We start from the raw sequence: 14416 nt of genomic DNA on the forward strand, positions 1-14416 counted from the left end.
GTATGAAGCTCTTGCTCCTACTCACTTTGTGGCGGATTTTGGGGACCAGCATCCAGCCAGATACGGGGGATCAATCTCCCGCCAATCCCGAGTCAGCGAGGGACTGATCTGAGAATCCTCCCATCACTAGTGAGAAACACAGGGACAAAACACACAAAGAATGTACATGCTGCATTTCTTTTTCAGAAGTCTGTAACAAATAAGCTGCAGACAAAAAAACTGCAACATGCGCACAACAAATCTGAATTCTCATAGACTTTTCTAGGAAGTCAAAAGTCAGAATTTTCTGACAACAAAACTGCACCAAAAAAGGGGCAAAAACATGACAAAAAACACAGCGTGTGCATATAGCCTTAGAACCGGGACAGGTTGAATAACAATACTCACCTTGTGTCACTTTGGATTATTAAAGTTCTCCTTTCTTATGTGCAGTTCACTAAATAACCTGTTTTTGCACTTATGATATTTGAGTGTGGTGGATTTTTCTAGCCTTGTACATTTGGGGAACACGTTGCATTCCTCCGGCACCTCCTACCATAATTGGAGTGCAGACCATTCTTACTAATTAATTGAGGATACCACCCTATCTAATGCCCCAACTTCATCAATTTGCCAAAACTGACTCCATAAACTAAAGGAATCATAGCTAAGATGATTCCCCAACCACCAATTTACCATCAATTGCAAGGACCCCAAAACACCAAAGTCACCAAGACCCAAATACCACCAACCCCATGTGCTACCCATACAGCTCCTAACACAGGAAAATTAAGGAAGTTAGGATGGGACTCCTAACTTGCTGTTCCTACACCAAGATTACTATGGACTCACACTTTCCTTATTGCTATATTATTCCCTAAAAACCTTCCTTGCTGTTCCCTATAAACACCAGTCAAATGGACCTTCATTTATTCCTTCTTCTTTTTTTTCTAGATACCCGACATTTGGAATACTACAACTCCAAGTTATGATTCAAACTGCAGCATTGATGATTTCCGTAACAAGGTCTACTCTACTGCATACTCCATGTTTACAATATTTGGTCTTGTCGGAAATATCTTTGCTTTAATTGTCCTGATAAAAACCTACAGACAGAGAACAGCTTTCCATATCTACATGCTTAACCTTGCCATCTCTGATCTGCTGTTCATCTGCACCCTCCCATTGAGAGTGGTCTATTACATCAGCAAAGGAAACTGGTACTTTGGTGGGTTTCTTTGTCGAATCAGTTCCTACGTCTTCTACGTGAATTTGTACTGCAGCATTTTCATTCTTACGGCAATGAGCTTCACACGCTTTTTGGCAATAGTCTTCCCGGTTAAAAACCTCAAATTAGTGTCTATAAGAAGAGCAAAGTGGGCTTGTGTAGGAATATGGCTCTTTGTCACTATAACAAGTTCACCATTTTTAATGACTGGGTCATATGTGGACTCCAAAACCAATGCATCCAAGTGTTTTGAGCCACCACCTTCTGAAGGTAAAAAAAAAATGGTGCTCATTCTCAACTACATTGCCTTCATCATTGGCTTCATCCTACCATTTATTGTAATATTGGTGTGCTACACTATGATCATAAAGACATTGCTAAAGAACTCTATGGCAAAACAACAGAATTCGAGAAAGAAGGCCATTCGCATGATTATCATAGTCATGCTTGTGTTCTTCCTAAGCTTCATACCTTATCATATCCAACGGGCAATCCACCTTCACACAGTCAACAAAAATAAGGACTGCAACGAGACCTTATGGGAGCAGAAGAAAGTAGTAATAACGCTTGCACTTGCAGCCTCTAATTGCTGCTTTGATCCAATGCTCTACTTTTTCTCTGGAGAAAACTTTCGAAGAAGACTCTCAACCTTAAGGAAGCACTCTGTTTCAAGTATAGTCCAAGATAATAAAAGAAAAAAGTCGGGAAGCTTACATGACAAGTCTGAAGTCTTACCTGCCTTGGAGAAGCAGGACAGTAATGAAAGTTAAGTTCCTTTGTCAATCTTACATTGCCAGATCAATATGATGGCCCTTATTTCGGATTACCAAAAACTGAGAAAAATAGCGTCATGTTGGATTATTGAATAAACGTAAGAAATGTATGAAAGTCCTTCCCCATTTCATAAAAAGAGTGATAAGTAGATTCATCCATGAGAGGTTTCTGGCCGAGCAATGAAGAAACCGTCCATGCTTCAAACTCACTGTTTTCTAGACGTCCATTGTCGTAAATTCTCTTTCAACTGTTGATGTCTTGGTAGACCATCATATGAATAAGCTCAAAAAACTGTCTGTGAATTATATATACTTTCAAATAGGAGCTTGATCTCCATTGGCCTATTTTGAAGACTTTGTATACTTACCTTCTCTTGGGTACAGAGTAAAGATGTTGCACTGGATCACTTGGCCAAAGGTGGGCCACTGGACTGCTTCTATTACCAAAAATTGTAAGACTTTACAGCACTGTTGTGTGTGTTTGCATTTGGCAGAGACATTTGGCTTAAGTTGCTATGCTTTTCCTATGGAATGTCTCTCGATAAATAGTGCGGAAATTCACTTAATTCTTCAAGTGACTTCAAAAATCAAATAGACTTTGAGAAGATGTGAAAACTTTCTAAGTGTTACTGTTAATTTCTATGTTTATAATGGAAAGCAAAAGAATGGTAAAAGTCTCATATCTTGGCAGTTAAATACAAGAACATTCCACTTCTGATTTCCATAATGTAACGCCTGCCTGGATCCACAGACTCATATGGGCTGTAATGGGGAGGCTAGAGGGAAGCCACTCACTAAGCAGGACCCCCAGAACCCTGAAACCCTTTAACCCCTATACAGGGATTTGGAATTACACAGGGCTCTGGAAATCACTATCTGTGGAAGGCTGCAGTCCGATGAGAGTAGTAGTCAGGCAGGGTCAAACCAGGAATTGCGGAACAGGGACAGAATCGGCAGGCAATGACGTAGTCAGCAAACGTTGCAGAGGTCAAATCCGGATCGGGCAGCAAGGTACAAAAACAGTAGGCAGGAGGGTAGTCAGAAAACACGCAGAAGTCAGCACACAGGAATCACCAAACAGAATAGGACGTAACAGGAGCCAGGAAAATCAGAACTATCTCTGGCAGTGGTCATGTGACAAGAGGGGGAATAAGAAGGGTGTGGTGTCTTCCCATTAGCTGTAGCTTAACCCTGGCAACTTAAGCTGGAAGACACATGCCACCCACAGTCAGCCAGCGGTACTGCAGATCCCAAGATAACCCAGCCCAGTGGATGATCGGAGCCTGTGCCCACCGGTGCCGCTGGCATCGACTCCTCTCCCATCACCAGCACCATCCATGGCAGGAACACTGCGTCGCCTGGCGATCGGAGCAGAAGTCGCTGGAGCAGACTCCAGCGGTGACGTAACACATTAGTTCCATCTATTTGAAACCACTGAGAAATGTAAATGGCTCTTGTATCACGTATTTGTAGACCATAATGACTATGGCCAATTTTTAGACAATAAAGTGGATAAATTATAAAATCATATTATAATAAAAAGTTATGAGGATATCAACATTGATATATATGGACAACGCAGAATTATGAGTTGAAACTCACCTTAAAGGGATTGTATCGTTCAGTTACCCAATAAGAAGATTTGAAATTTCTTAGTTAAAGGGATTTTCTATGATTTTGATGAAATTTACTAAATGCAGAGGAATGTGGTAAAATAAAAGAATAATTTGTAATATAGTAACAGCGCTCCTCCGATAGTATCACTGGTCTTATTGACATGTCTATAATGATGAAGTGCCAACCATGTGTGCATGACAATGGCTTCCAAAGACTGATCAAAGGAGGAAAGTAAGGGTGCTTTCACACTGCTTTCTTCTCCCCGTTCAGTGGTCCTGACGGGTCCTCTGTCCGAACCCCCTGCAATAATGGATTCGGACATATGAGCCAGCAGGTCCACTGACTAGATTGGTGCAGATAGTCATCATGTGCTCTCTTGTGCACCATTTTCGGGTGTACATGCCTATTGGAGGTGGACACCCAGACGTAGTAGACCTGCGTCTGGGTGTCCACCTCCAGTAAGCGTATACTCCCACAAAGGTGCACAACAGAGCACACGGTGAGTCTGTCTGCACCATTATAGTCAGAGGCCATGCTGACGCATAAGTCCGAATCCCATTTTATGGGGGGTTCGGACGGAAGTCTCGACCGGACCATAGCGAGAGTATCACAGTGTGAAAGCACACTGAGACTGCTGAGGTCAATGATGGGCATGGCCAGCACATCATCACTAAAGGTTTCTGCATGTTTCACATCACATTTATGCCACAATTTTGTGGCCTCATCATGAGGGCTTTCATCTGAAGCCCTGAAAAATAGGATTGGGACAGAAACCGAAGAGGATGGTAAATCACTATATTGAGTCAGACAGAGTCACTTTGTGTTCCACTTGGCCTTCATTATGGTAGTTTCCATTTTTTTTTTTAGGTGGACACAAAAGCATGGCAGATCTTGGTTTTGTGCCTGCCTAAAAAAATAGACCAATGCCTCAATAGTGAAACGTTCTGCCAGGGATTCCATCCAAATTCTGTTTTTCATGCACCAATGGAACCACAAACGTGTGGCCGAAACTAGGTGTATGTCAGCAAGACTTTATTAACTGCCTAAAAAAAAAATGAAAAAACCTTGGACAGACTCTATATATGGTCAGTAGGGAAGGGAATTGATGGGGGTGGTCATAAAACTTTTTTCAATTATTTTGTCTGAAGAACCCAACCTAGGCACACATTAAACAAAGAGCCCAATAATTACCATGAGAACTGTGTTACCTTCATGTCTCCCGGGGTGCTCTCAGGTTCACCCACGGATATGAGCAGATACTTCAATCGTAAGAAAAAAGAAGGTCCAAAGTGAGTAAAGGCCACTTTACACACAGAGATAAATCTGTGGCAGATCTGTGGCAGATCTGTGGCAGATCTGTGGCAGATCTGGGGCAGATCTGTGGCAGATCTGGGGCAGATCTGTGGCAGATCTGTGGCAGATCTGTGGCAGATCTGTGGTTGCAGTGAAATTGTGGACTATCAGTGGCAGGTTTGTGGCTGTGTACAAATGGAACAATATGTCCATGATTTCACTGCAACCGCAGATCTGCCAAAGAATTATCTCTGTGTGTGACGGGCCTTAACACATTCAAAATAAATTTATTGGCTTAAAATGTAGAAAATGTATAAAATATATTGTAAAAAAAATCTAGCTTGTAAAAGGGAAATAGTCAAGAAAATATATTAAAATTAACAATTAGAAACAAAATCTTAAAAAAATATGTATATAAAAAAGAAAAAAGTACTAATACCAAAGTATTTACCCCTTCACTCCCGGGTGATTTTTTGTTTTTGTTTTTTTCCTCCAGAGCCATAGCTTTTTTATTTTTCTGTCAATATAGCCATATGAGAGCTTGTTATTTTGTGGGACGAGTTGTACTTTTGAATGACATGATTCATTTTACCATATAGTGTACTGGAAAATGGGGAAAAAAATTGGGATAAAAAGTGTGGTGAAATTGTAAAAAAAGAGCAGTTCCACAATGGTTGTTTGGATTTTTTATTTATCATGGTCACTAGATGGTAAAAGTGACCTGGCAATATGATTCCCCAGGTCAGTACGAGTTTGTAGATACCAAACATGTATAGTTTTTCTTATTTAAGTGGTAAAAAAAAAATGAAATTTGTTAAAAAAAAAATAAATTGCACATTTGTCACCATTTTCCCAGACCAGTAACATTCTCATTTTTTCAGGATCTGGAGTTCAGTGGTGGCTTATTTTTTGAGTCCTGAGCTGACATTTCTAAATATACCATTTTTGGGTAGATGCAATGTTTTGATTGCCTATTATTGCATTTTATTGCAATGTTGCGGTGCCCCCCTCCAAAATATTTTGGTGTTTTTGAATTTTTTAATGAATTAATTTATTTATTTTATATTTTGATAGATTGAGGTAATATTACTGTGGAACAGAGAAGAGCAATAGGGTCTTAGCCGGTAGGGAAAATAATAGACAAAAACCAGGCGCACTCACCTATTTAGGTTGTGACAGTCACAACCCCTTTATACACGTGCAATGATGGTATTAGCCGCAGTCCCGAAGTATATGACGTAGAACTCAATAGGAGAGGAAATCGGGTATATGCCGCGCTAACACCACAGAATCCGAAATGAATATAATTCCTTCATTGTTTGCACAGGTCGACGTGTTTCAGAGACATCCGTCTCCTTCATCAGGACATCAAAAGAACATTATCACGTGTTTCAAAGACATCCGTCTCCTTCATCAGGGCATCAAAGGAACATTATCACGTGTTTCAAAGATATCCATCTCCTTCATCAGGACTTCAAAGAAACAGTATGATAGTGTTCCTTTGATGTCCTGATGAAGGAGACAGATGTCTTTGAAATGCGTGATACTGTTCCTTTGAAATCCTGATGAAGGAGACGGATGTCTCTGAAACATGTCTGACCTGTACAAACAATAAAGGAATTATATTAATTTCGGATTCCGTGGTGTTAGCGCGGCATATACACAATTTCTTCTCCTATTGAGTTCTACGTTTTGATAGATCGTGTATTTCTGAGTGTAACCATCCAAACATTCCTGAAGTCTGTTAAAAAAAAGGGCAATTTTTCCCATCTGTAAAAAAAAAAAAATAATGCTTCCCTGAAATTTTTGGGGGGGGGGGGACTGGAGAGACTTATAGAGATTATTATGAATGTAAATATCATCCCTTTACAGTTCGTTGTGAATGCAGCAAATGTCTCAATATCAGAATTATGGGCTGTAGACATGGATCACTTAAAATGTTAATGCTTTATTCTGGTTTTCTAACTTATTTATAAAAACACTTGGCTGTCCATGATTTTTTTTTTTGCGCAACTATATATATATAAGAAAAAAGTATAATAAAGTTGTCAGTCTTGCCACTGTAACCTTATTGAGCCTCGTGGATTGGAATAAGGTCTGTTGGATTCCTCAATTTGGTGCAGAGTAGGGATGATCGAATACCTCAAATATTCAGCAACGTCCATATTCAACGAATAGGTCGCCGCTATTCGACTATTTGCGAATATTCGATGCGCAATGTAAGTCTATTGGAAACCTGAATAGTTACCGAATAGCAACTATTCAAGCTTCCCATAGACTTACATTGCGCATCGAATATTCGCATAGCGGCGACCTATTCGTCGAATATTCGCTAAGCCGAAAATTGCCGAATATTTGTGATATTCGATCATGCCTAATGCAGAGCGATTCATCTGTGATAGAATTTGTCAAAACTGATCAAAGTCAAAATATGTAATTTTTTGTTTGTTTACAAAGTTAACCATTAATTTATTCCTATTTTGTTTCCCTCTCGTAAATGCTCAGTTCTTATTTGTATTAGTATTATTATTGTTTATAATGCAGAACATTGCAAAATAGGATATATTGATAAGCATTGTTCTCACGGTTCAGGTACTAATAAGCTTTATGTCATTGCCTGCTTGCTGACTGATGTATACTCCTCTGTTCTTGTAGCAATTTGTCATGAATTTTGCTTATGCGAGGGCAGAGGTGTGGATTCAAAAGAAATTGGAGATATACAGTAAAGCTGTGTTAAAAACTGCAGTGGTGTGGATTGTTGTTTTTAGTTTAGTTTGTGTTGTTTGTGTTTTTGTTTGTTTTTTGTTTTGTAATTTTTAAAAAAATGCTGTGTATAACTATCCTATAGTTATATTCATACTAAGGGGTACTTTGCACATTGCGACATCGCTATCGAAATATCTCTCGGGGTCACGGTTGTTGTGACGCACATCCGGCGCCGGTAGTGACATTGCAATGTGTAAATCCTAGGAGCGACGATGAACGAGCGTGAAACAGTCAAAAATCGCTGATCTGTGTCACGTCGTTCATTTCCATAATGTCGCTCCTGCTGCTGATACGATGTTGTTTGTCGCTCCTGCGGCATCACACATCGCTGTGTGTGAAGCCGCAGGACAGACAAACATCTCCCTACCTGTGTCCCGCCGCCAATGCGGAAGGAAGGAGGTGGGCGGGATATGGGATATTATGTCCCGCTTATCTCCGCCCCTCCACTTCTATTGGCCGGCCGCTTAGTGACGTCGCGGTGACGCCGAACGCACCTCCCCCTTGAAGGAGGGATTGTTCGGCAGTCACCGCGACATCACCGACCAGGTAAGTGCTTGTGAAGCTGCCGTAGCGATAATGTTCGCTATGGCAGCAATCACAAGATATCGCATGTGCGACGGGAGCAGGTGCTATCGCGCTGGACATTGCTAGCCGATGCTAGCGATGTCGCAACGTGCAAAGTACCCCTAAGTCTTTTGAGTATTTTTTGGAGCTGAAACTAAAAGGAAACTCTTCAAAAACTTGGAGTGTCCACTCCAAGGCTGAGCGCACACAACAACATCTTTTTTTCAGAGGATTTTGTCTCTAATCTGCCTGGAAAAGTGCCTCAAAAATGGACATTGCTGGGCATAAGTTCAATGCTTTACGTCATTCCACTGCATAAGGATTTGGAAAGCCTCTAATGGTTAAAATAAGTAACTTGTTTATTCTTTGGGTGCCTTTGTTTGGAAAATCCTCTCCTCTCTCCCCTCTATATCAATGGCAGAGACACTGTTGAAACGAGCGTAAAGACGTGGGTGGGAGCATTTCAAGAGAAAAGGTGATGCCTTTTTCCTGAGGCAGCTTTGTGAAGAAAACTCTGGCGGCACCACCGCATGTACTGGTACAAGTCCATCTCAATAAATTAAAATATCATCAAAAAGTTGATTTATTTAAGTAATTCAATACAAAAAAAGAAACCCATATATTATATAGAGTCATTACACACAGAGGGATCTATTCCTATATATTATATAGTCATTACACACTGATCTATTCCTATATATTATATAGAGTCATTACACACAGAGGGATCTATTCCTATATATTATATAGAGTCATTACACCCAGAGTGCTCTATTCCTATATATTATATAGAGTCATTACACACAGAGGGATCTATTCCTATATATTATATAGTCATTACACACAGAGGGATCTATTCCTATATATTATATAGAGTCATTACACACAGAGTGATCTATTCCTATATATTATGTAGAGTCATTACACACAGAGGGATCTATTCCTATATATTATATAGAGTCATTACATACAGAGGGATCTATTCCTATATATTATATAGTCATTACACACTGATCTATTCCTATATATTATATAGAGTCATTACACACAGAGGGATCTATTCCTATATATTATATAGAGTCATTACACCCAGAGTGCTCTATTCCTATATATTATGTAGAGTCATTACACACAGAGTGATCTATTCCTATATATTATATAGTCATTACACACAGAGGGATCTATTCCTATATATTATATAGAGTCATTACACACAGAGTGATCTATTCCTATATATTATGTAGCGTCATTACACACAGAGGGATCTATTCCTATATATTATATAGAGTCATTACACAAAGAGGGATCTATTCCTATATATTATGCAGAGTCATTACACACAGAGGGATCTATTCCTATATATTATATAGAGTCATTACACACGGAGGGATCTATTCCTATATATTATGTAGAGTCATTACACACAGAGGGATCTATTCCTATATATTATATAGAGTCATTACACAAAGAGGGATCTATTCCTATATATTATGCAGAGTCATTACAAACAGAGGGATCTATTCCTATATATTATATAGAGTCATTACACACAGAGGGATCTATTCCTATATATTATGCAGAGTCATTACACACAGAGGGATCTATTCCTATATATTATATAGAGTCATTACACACAGAATGATCTATTCCTATATATTATATAGAGTCATTACACACAGAGGGATCTATTTCAAGTGTTTATTTCTGTTAATGTTGATGATTATGGCTTACAGCCAATGAAAACCCAAAAGTCATTATCTCAGAAAAGATTCAGTTTAAGCAAGTAGAGCCTCAGTGCTCGCTCAGAGAGGCGGAATATATTGATGTGTGCTGCCCGAGTAAATATCAGACTGCACATTGAACAATGTAAATAGATTTGTGGACCTGACTGGCCAGAGTTTTAGTTGAGCCACCTGAACTCGGCCTTAGGCTATGTCCGCACTTTGCGTTTCCACCTGCTTTTCAGCTGCTTTTCAGGTCCGTTTTGAACTGCAGCGTTTTCATGCCAAAAGGCATGCGTTTTGATTTTCCTGCAAAGTCTATGGAAAATGTAGATTTCCTGTCCGCACTTTGCGCTTCCAAACGCAGCGTTTAATTTGCATAATTTTGGGCAAAAACTCTGCGTTCAAAGAAGCAGCATGTAATTGTTTTGCCATTTGGGCTGCGTTTTGCTCACATTGAAGTCAATGAGAAGTAGCAAAAAGCAACAAACATCAAAATTCCAGCGTTTTACCTGCTTTTTAGCTGCAGAACCACTGCGTATTGGAATACCAAAACGCATGCTTTTCTGACATCAAAATAATGGAATTGTATGTCCCTTTACACACACACATAGTCCGACAATTAAAATAAAGAAAATTATTTAATTATTGATATTTTTGCCAAAAATAGTATAAAACCGCTATAATTTTATTAAATATAACTATTTTCGTTATGATTTAAATAATTATATGTGTTTTCTTTTTTTTCCCCTTTTTTCATATTGTTTGCATGTTGAAACTTTATTTTGTTGTGTCTTTGTGTTCAAAATGCATCTGAATTTAGGCAATGAAAAAGCAGGTAAAAATCGCTAAAAATGCAGCCAAAACGCGGTAAATACACACGTGTATTGATGGTCAAAAGCAACTTTGGCAAAAGCAATTTCTGCCAAAATATGCGTTTTGAACTGCAACTAGGACTACGCAAAGTGCGGACATAGCCTTAGGGAATGTTCACCTGGAATTTCTTTGCACAGACCAAAATACACAAAAAAAACTGTTCAAATCGTTTTATAATAAGGTTGCCATTTCCTAAAATGAGATGTGCCTTTAGTGCATTTAATTTTTTTTTGTGCTTTTTTTATACCAGTTTATAACACTCTTTGTCAGTTACACTTATAAATCATAGCAAACCGAGTTCTTGATACATTGTTTGACGCATTTTTGCAGCAAAAAATACATTAAAAAAAACACCCTATTGTTACACTGCTTATTATAAATAAAAACACATTGAAAACTATGCTGAAAAAATGTATCAACAGCTATGTGGTGTTAAAAAATGATAAAAAAAACAGCAATCCTAGTAATCCTAAAAGTCAAAAGTGACCCTATAACGAGCCTTTTCATATCACTTAGGATTTATGCCAGATCAGAACCTCAATTTGAAGACATAGTGTTTTGGTGTGATTGCCCCTCGTCAGTGCAAAGTATGAGATCTGATCTGGCTATATGAGAAGCTATAGTGGGTTCTAAGGGGAAAACCTTTCTCCTTGTGGCTGCCAGTGAGGAGTCTTATAGCTGCAATGCTCCTCTGGTAAATAATTAAATTGTCTCTTCAGGGAGGAAGGCAACAAACTCTAGTGCCACCTATTAGAATAGCAGATCTCATACTTTGCACCGACGAGGGGCAATCACACCGAAATACCGTGTCTGCAAATTGAAGTTCTGATCTGGCATAAATCCTAAGTCATATGAAAACGCTCGTTAAAGGGCCACTTTTGAGTTTTATTGCTATTTCCAATAGGTGGCAAGAGACAATTTGAATATGTTCCAGAGGAGCAGTGCAGCTATAAGACTTCTCACTGGCGGCCAGATTGGCTTGTCAGTCTCTGCAAGGAAAAAAAATTAAAAAAAAAAAATATATATATATATATATATATATATATATATAACAAAATATGTATAGACCAGCTCACCTGTCCAAGCTCAGGATGTAATAAATGTTCCTGTTTCCTCTTATAATGCACGGATCCAGGCTGGGAGCAAGTCCTAGGGATGCAGAAAGCAAAGAATCGGGAAATCCAGGTGGCATAAAACTTGTAGATTTATTAGTAAAAAAAAATTAATATTATGACAGAGCTGAGGACAAAGTAAATGCAGGACAAATGCATCATGGACAATGCGTTTCGGCGGTCAAAACCGCCTTCTTCACGGTCCAAGCCAAAATTGAATTTTTTTTCTGCATATATATATATATATATATATATACACCTTTGGTGGACATTCTATAGCAGATAGCTGTGAATCCAGCACTTGCTAGAAAGCTGCAGCAGGATCTGTCTGTATCTCACTCTGGGTTTTTTTATATATACGTGCTCCTCCCGTCCTTTTCCATAAGCATCAATGGGCTGCTGTAATCTGACATCTCAGAAATGTGTTTTTTGTCCACTTTTCAACAAAAAAAGATAGTTTCACTCAATGACAGCAGCAGGACTGCTTATCATTTTACTTGGGTAACAATTTAGTCCGGGTACTTTGCACTGAAATGAATAAACATGTTTTCGGTATGGAAGAATATGTGACTATTGTATTTGATTTGAAAGCAAATTATTTAGAGACCTTTAATGGACCTAACAGCCATGGGCAGATATTGGTTCCAACTAATACCCTTCTTTATTCTGTTTATGAGAACAATTGGGGTACCTGGTATATGCAGCGTGTTTGTCATTTCCTTTCTACTATTTTTATATTTTAATTTATTGGTTTTTTTACTAATTTATGAGAAGAGTTGTATAATAGCTTATTTTTGCTTTTTACCACTTCAATGTATATTTCTATCGATATAAATCAGCACATGAATTAAAACAGCTATCTGAATATAGTCATATGCTAATTCATTACTTGATATATCTTTGTAAAAGGTCAGATATAGGCTTTTGTGATCCAATGTCACGATGTGACTGCAGGTTTCTTGCTTGGTCATGAGTGGGCTACCGACAAGCGGCGAAATGCAGCAAGAACACCAGCACCTCCTAGTGGTGGCTGCAGGCTCTGTTATCTGCTCCTTCTAGTTGTGGCTGCAGGCTCTGTTATCTGCTCCTTCTAGTAGTGGCTGCAGGCTCTGTTATCTGCTCCTTCTAGTGGTGGCTGCAGGCTCTATTATCTGCTCCTTCTAGTGGTGGCTGCAGGCTCTGTTATCTGCTCCTTCTAGTGCTGGCTGCAGGCTCTATTATATGCTCCTTCTAGTGCTGGCTGCAGGCTCTGTTATCTGCTCCTTCTAGTGCTGGCTGCAGGCTCTGTTATCTGCTCCTTCTAGTGCTGGCTGCAGGCTCTATTATCTGCTCCTTCTAGTGCTGGCTGCAGGCTCTGTTATCTGCTCCTTCTAGTGCTAGCTGCAGGCTCTGTTATCTGCTCATCCTAGTGGTGGCTGCAGGCTCTGTTATCTGCTCTTCCTAGTGGTGGCTGCAGGTTCTGTTATCTGCTCCTCCTAGTGGTGGCTGCAGGTTCTGTTATCTGTGCCTCCTAGTGGTGGCTGCAGGTTCTGTTATCTGCTCCTTCTAGTGCTAGCTGCAGGTTCTGTTATCTGCTCCTCCTAGTGCTGGCTGCAGGTTCTGTTATCTGCTCCTCCTAGTCGTGGCTGCAGGTTATGTTTTCTGCTCCTCCTAGTGGTGGCTGTAGGCTCTTATCTGCTCCTCCTAGTGGTGCCTGCAGGCTCTTATCTGCTCCTTCTAGTGGTGGCTGTAGGCTCTGTTATCTGCTCCTCCTAGTGGTGGCTGCAGGCTCTGTTATCTGCTCCTCCTAGTGGTGGTTGCAGACTCTGTTATCTGCTCCTCCTAGTGGTGGCTGCAGGTTCTGTTATCTGTGCCTCCTAGTGGTGGCTGCAGGTTCTGTTATCTGCTCCTTCTAGAGCTAGCTGCAGGTTCTGTTATCTGCTCCTCCTAGTGCTGGCTGCAGGTTCTGTTATCTGCTCCTCCTAGTGGTGGCTGCAGGTTATGTTTTCTGCTCCTCCTAGTGGTGGCTGCAGGCTCTGTTATCTGCTCTTCCTAGTGGTGGCTGCAGGTTCTGTTATCTGCTCCTCCTAGTGGTGGCTGCAGGTTCTGTTATCTGTGCCTCCTAGTGGTGGCTGCAGGTTCTGTTATCTGCTCCTTCTAGTGCTAGCTGCAGGTTCTGTTATCTGCTCCTCCTAGTGCTGGCTGCAGGTTCTGTTATCTGCTCCTCCTAGTCGTGGCTGCAGGTTATGTTTTCTGCTCCTCCTAGTGGTGGCTGTAGGCTCTTATCTGCTCCTCCTAGTGGTGCCTGAAGGCTCTTATCTGCTCCTTCTAGTGGTGGCTGTAGGCTCTGTTATCTGCTCCTCCTAGTGGTGGCTGCAGGCTCTGTTATCTGCTCCTCCTAGTGGTGGCTGCAGGCTCTGTTATCTGCTCCTCCTAGTGATGGCTGCAGGCTCTTTTCTGCTCCTCCTAGTGGTGCCTGCAGGCTCTTATCTGCTCCTTCTAGTGGTG

At 40.2% G+C, this 14416-nt stretch overlaps 1 protein-coding gene across 1 annotated transcript in view; it reads left to right on the plus strand.

Moving 5' to 3' along the window:
* CYSLTR1 (cysteinyl leukotriene receptor 1) overlaps nucleotides 1-3987 on the plus strand; it is a 60580-nt gene extending 56593 nt beyond the window's left edge. The window contains exon 3 of the mRNA XM_075322643.1: nucleotides 934-3987. Within this exon, the coding sequence (XP_075178758.1) occupies nucleotides 934-1977 (1044 nt within the window). The 3' untranslated portion in view covers nucleotides 1978-3987. The remainder of the gene's footprint in view (nucleotides 1-933) is intronic.
* Nucleotides 3988-14416: the final 10429 nt, after the last annotated feature.

Source organism: Anomaloglossus baeobatrachus, chromosome 9 (genome assembly GCF_048569485.1).
Source record: "Anomaloglossus baeobatrachus isolate aAnoBae1 chromosome 9, aAnoBae1.hap1, whole genome shotgun sequence".
In the NCBI taxonomy this organism is placed as follows: Eukaryota; Metazoa; Chordata; class Amphibia; order Anura; family Aromobatidae; genus Anomaloglossus; species Anomaloglossus baeobatrachus.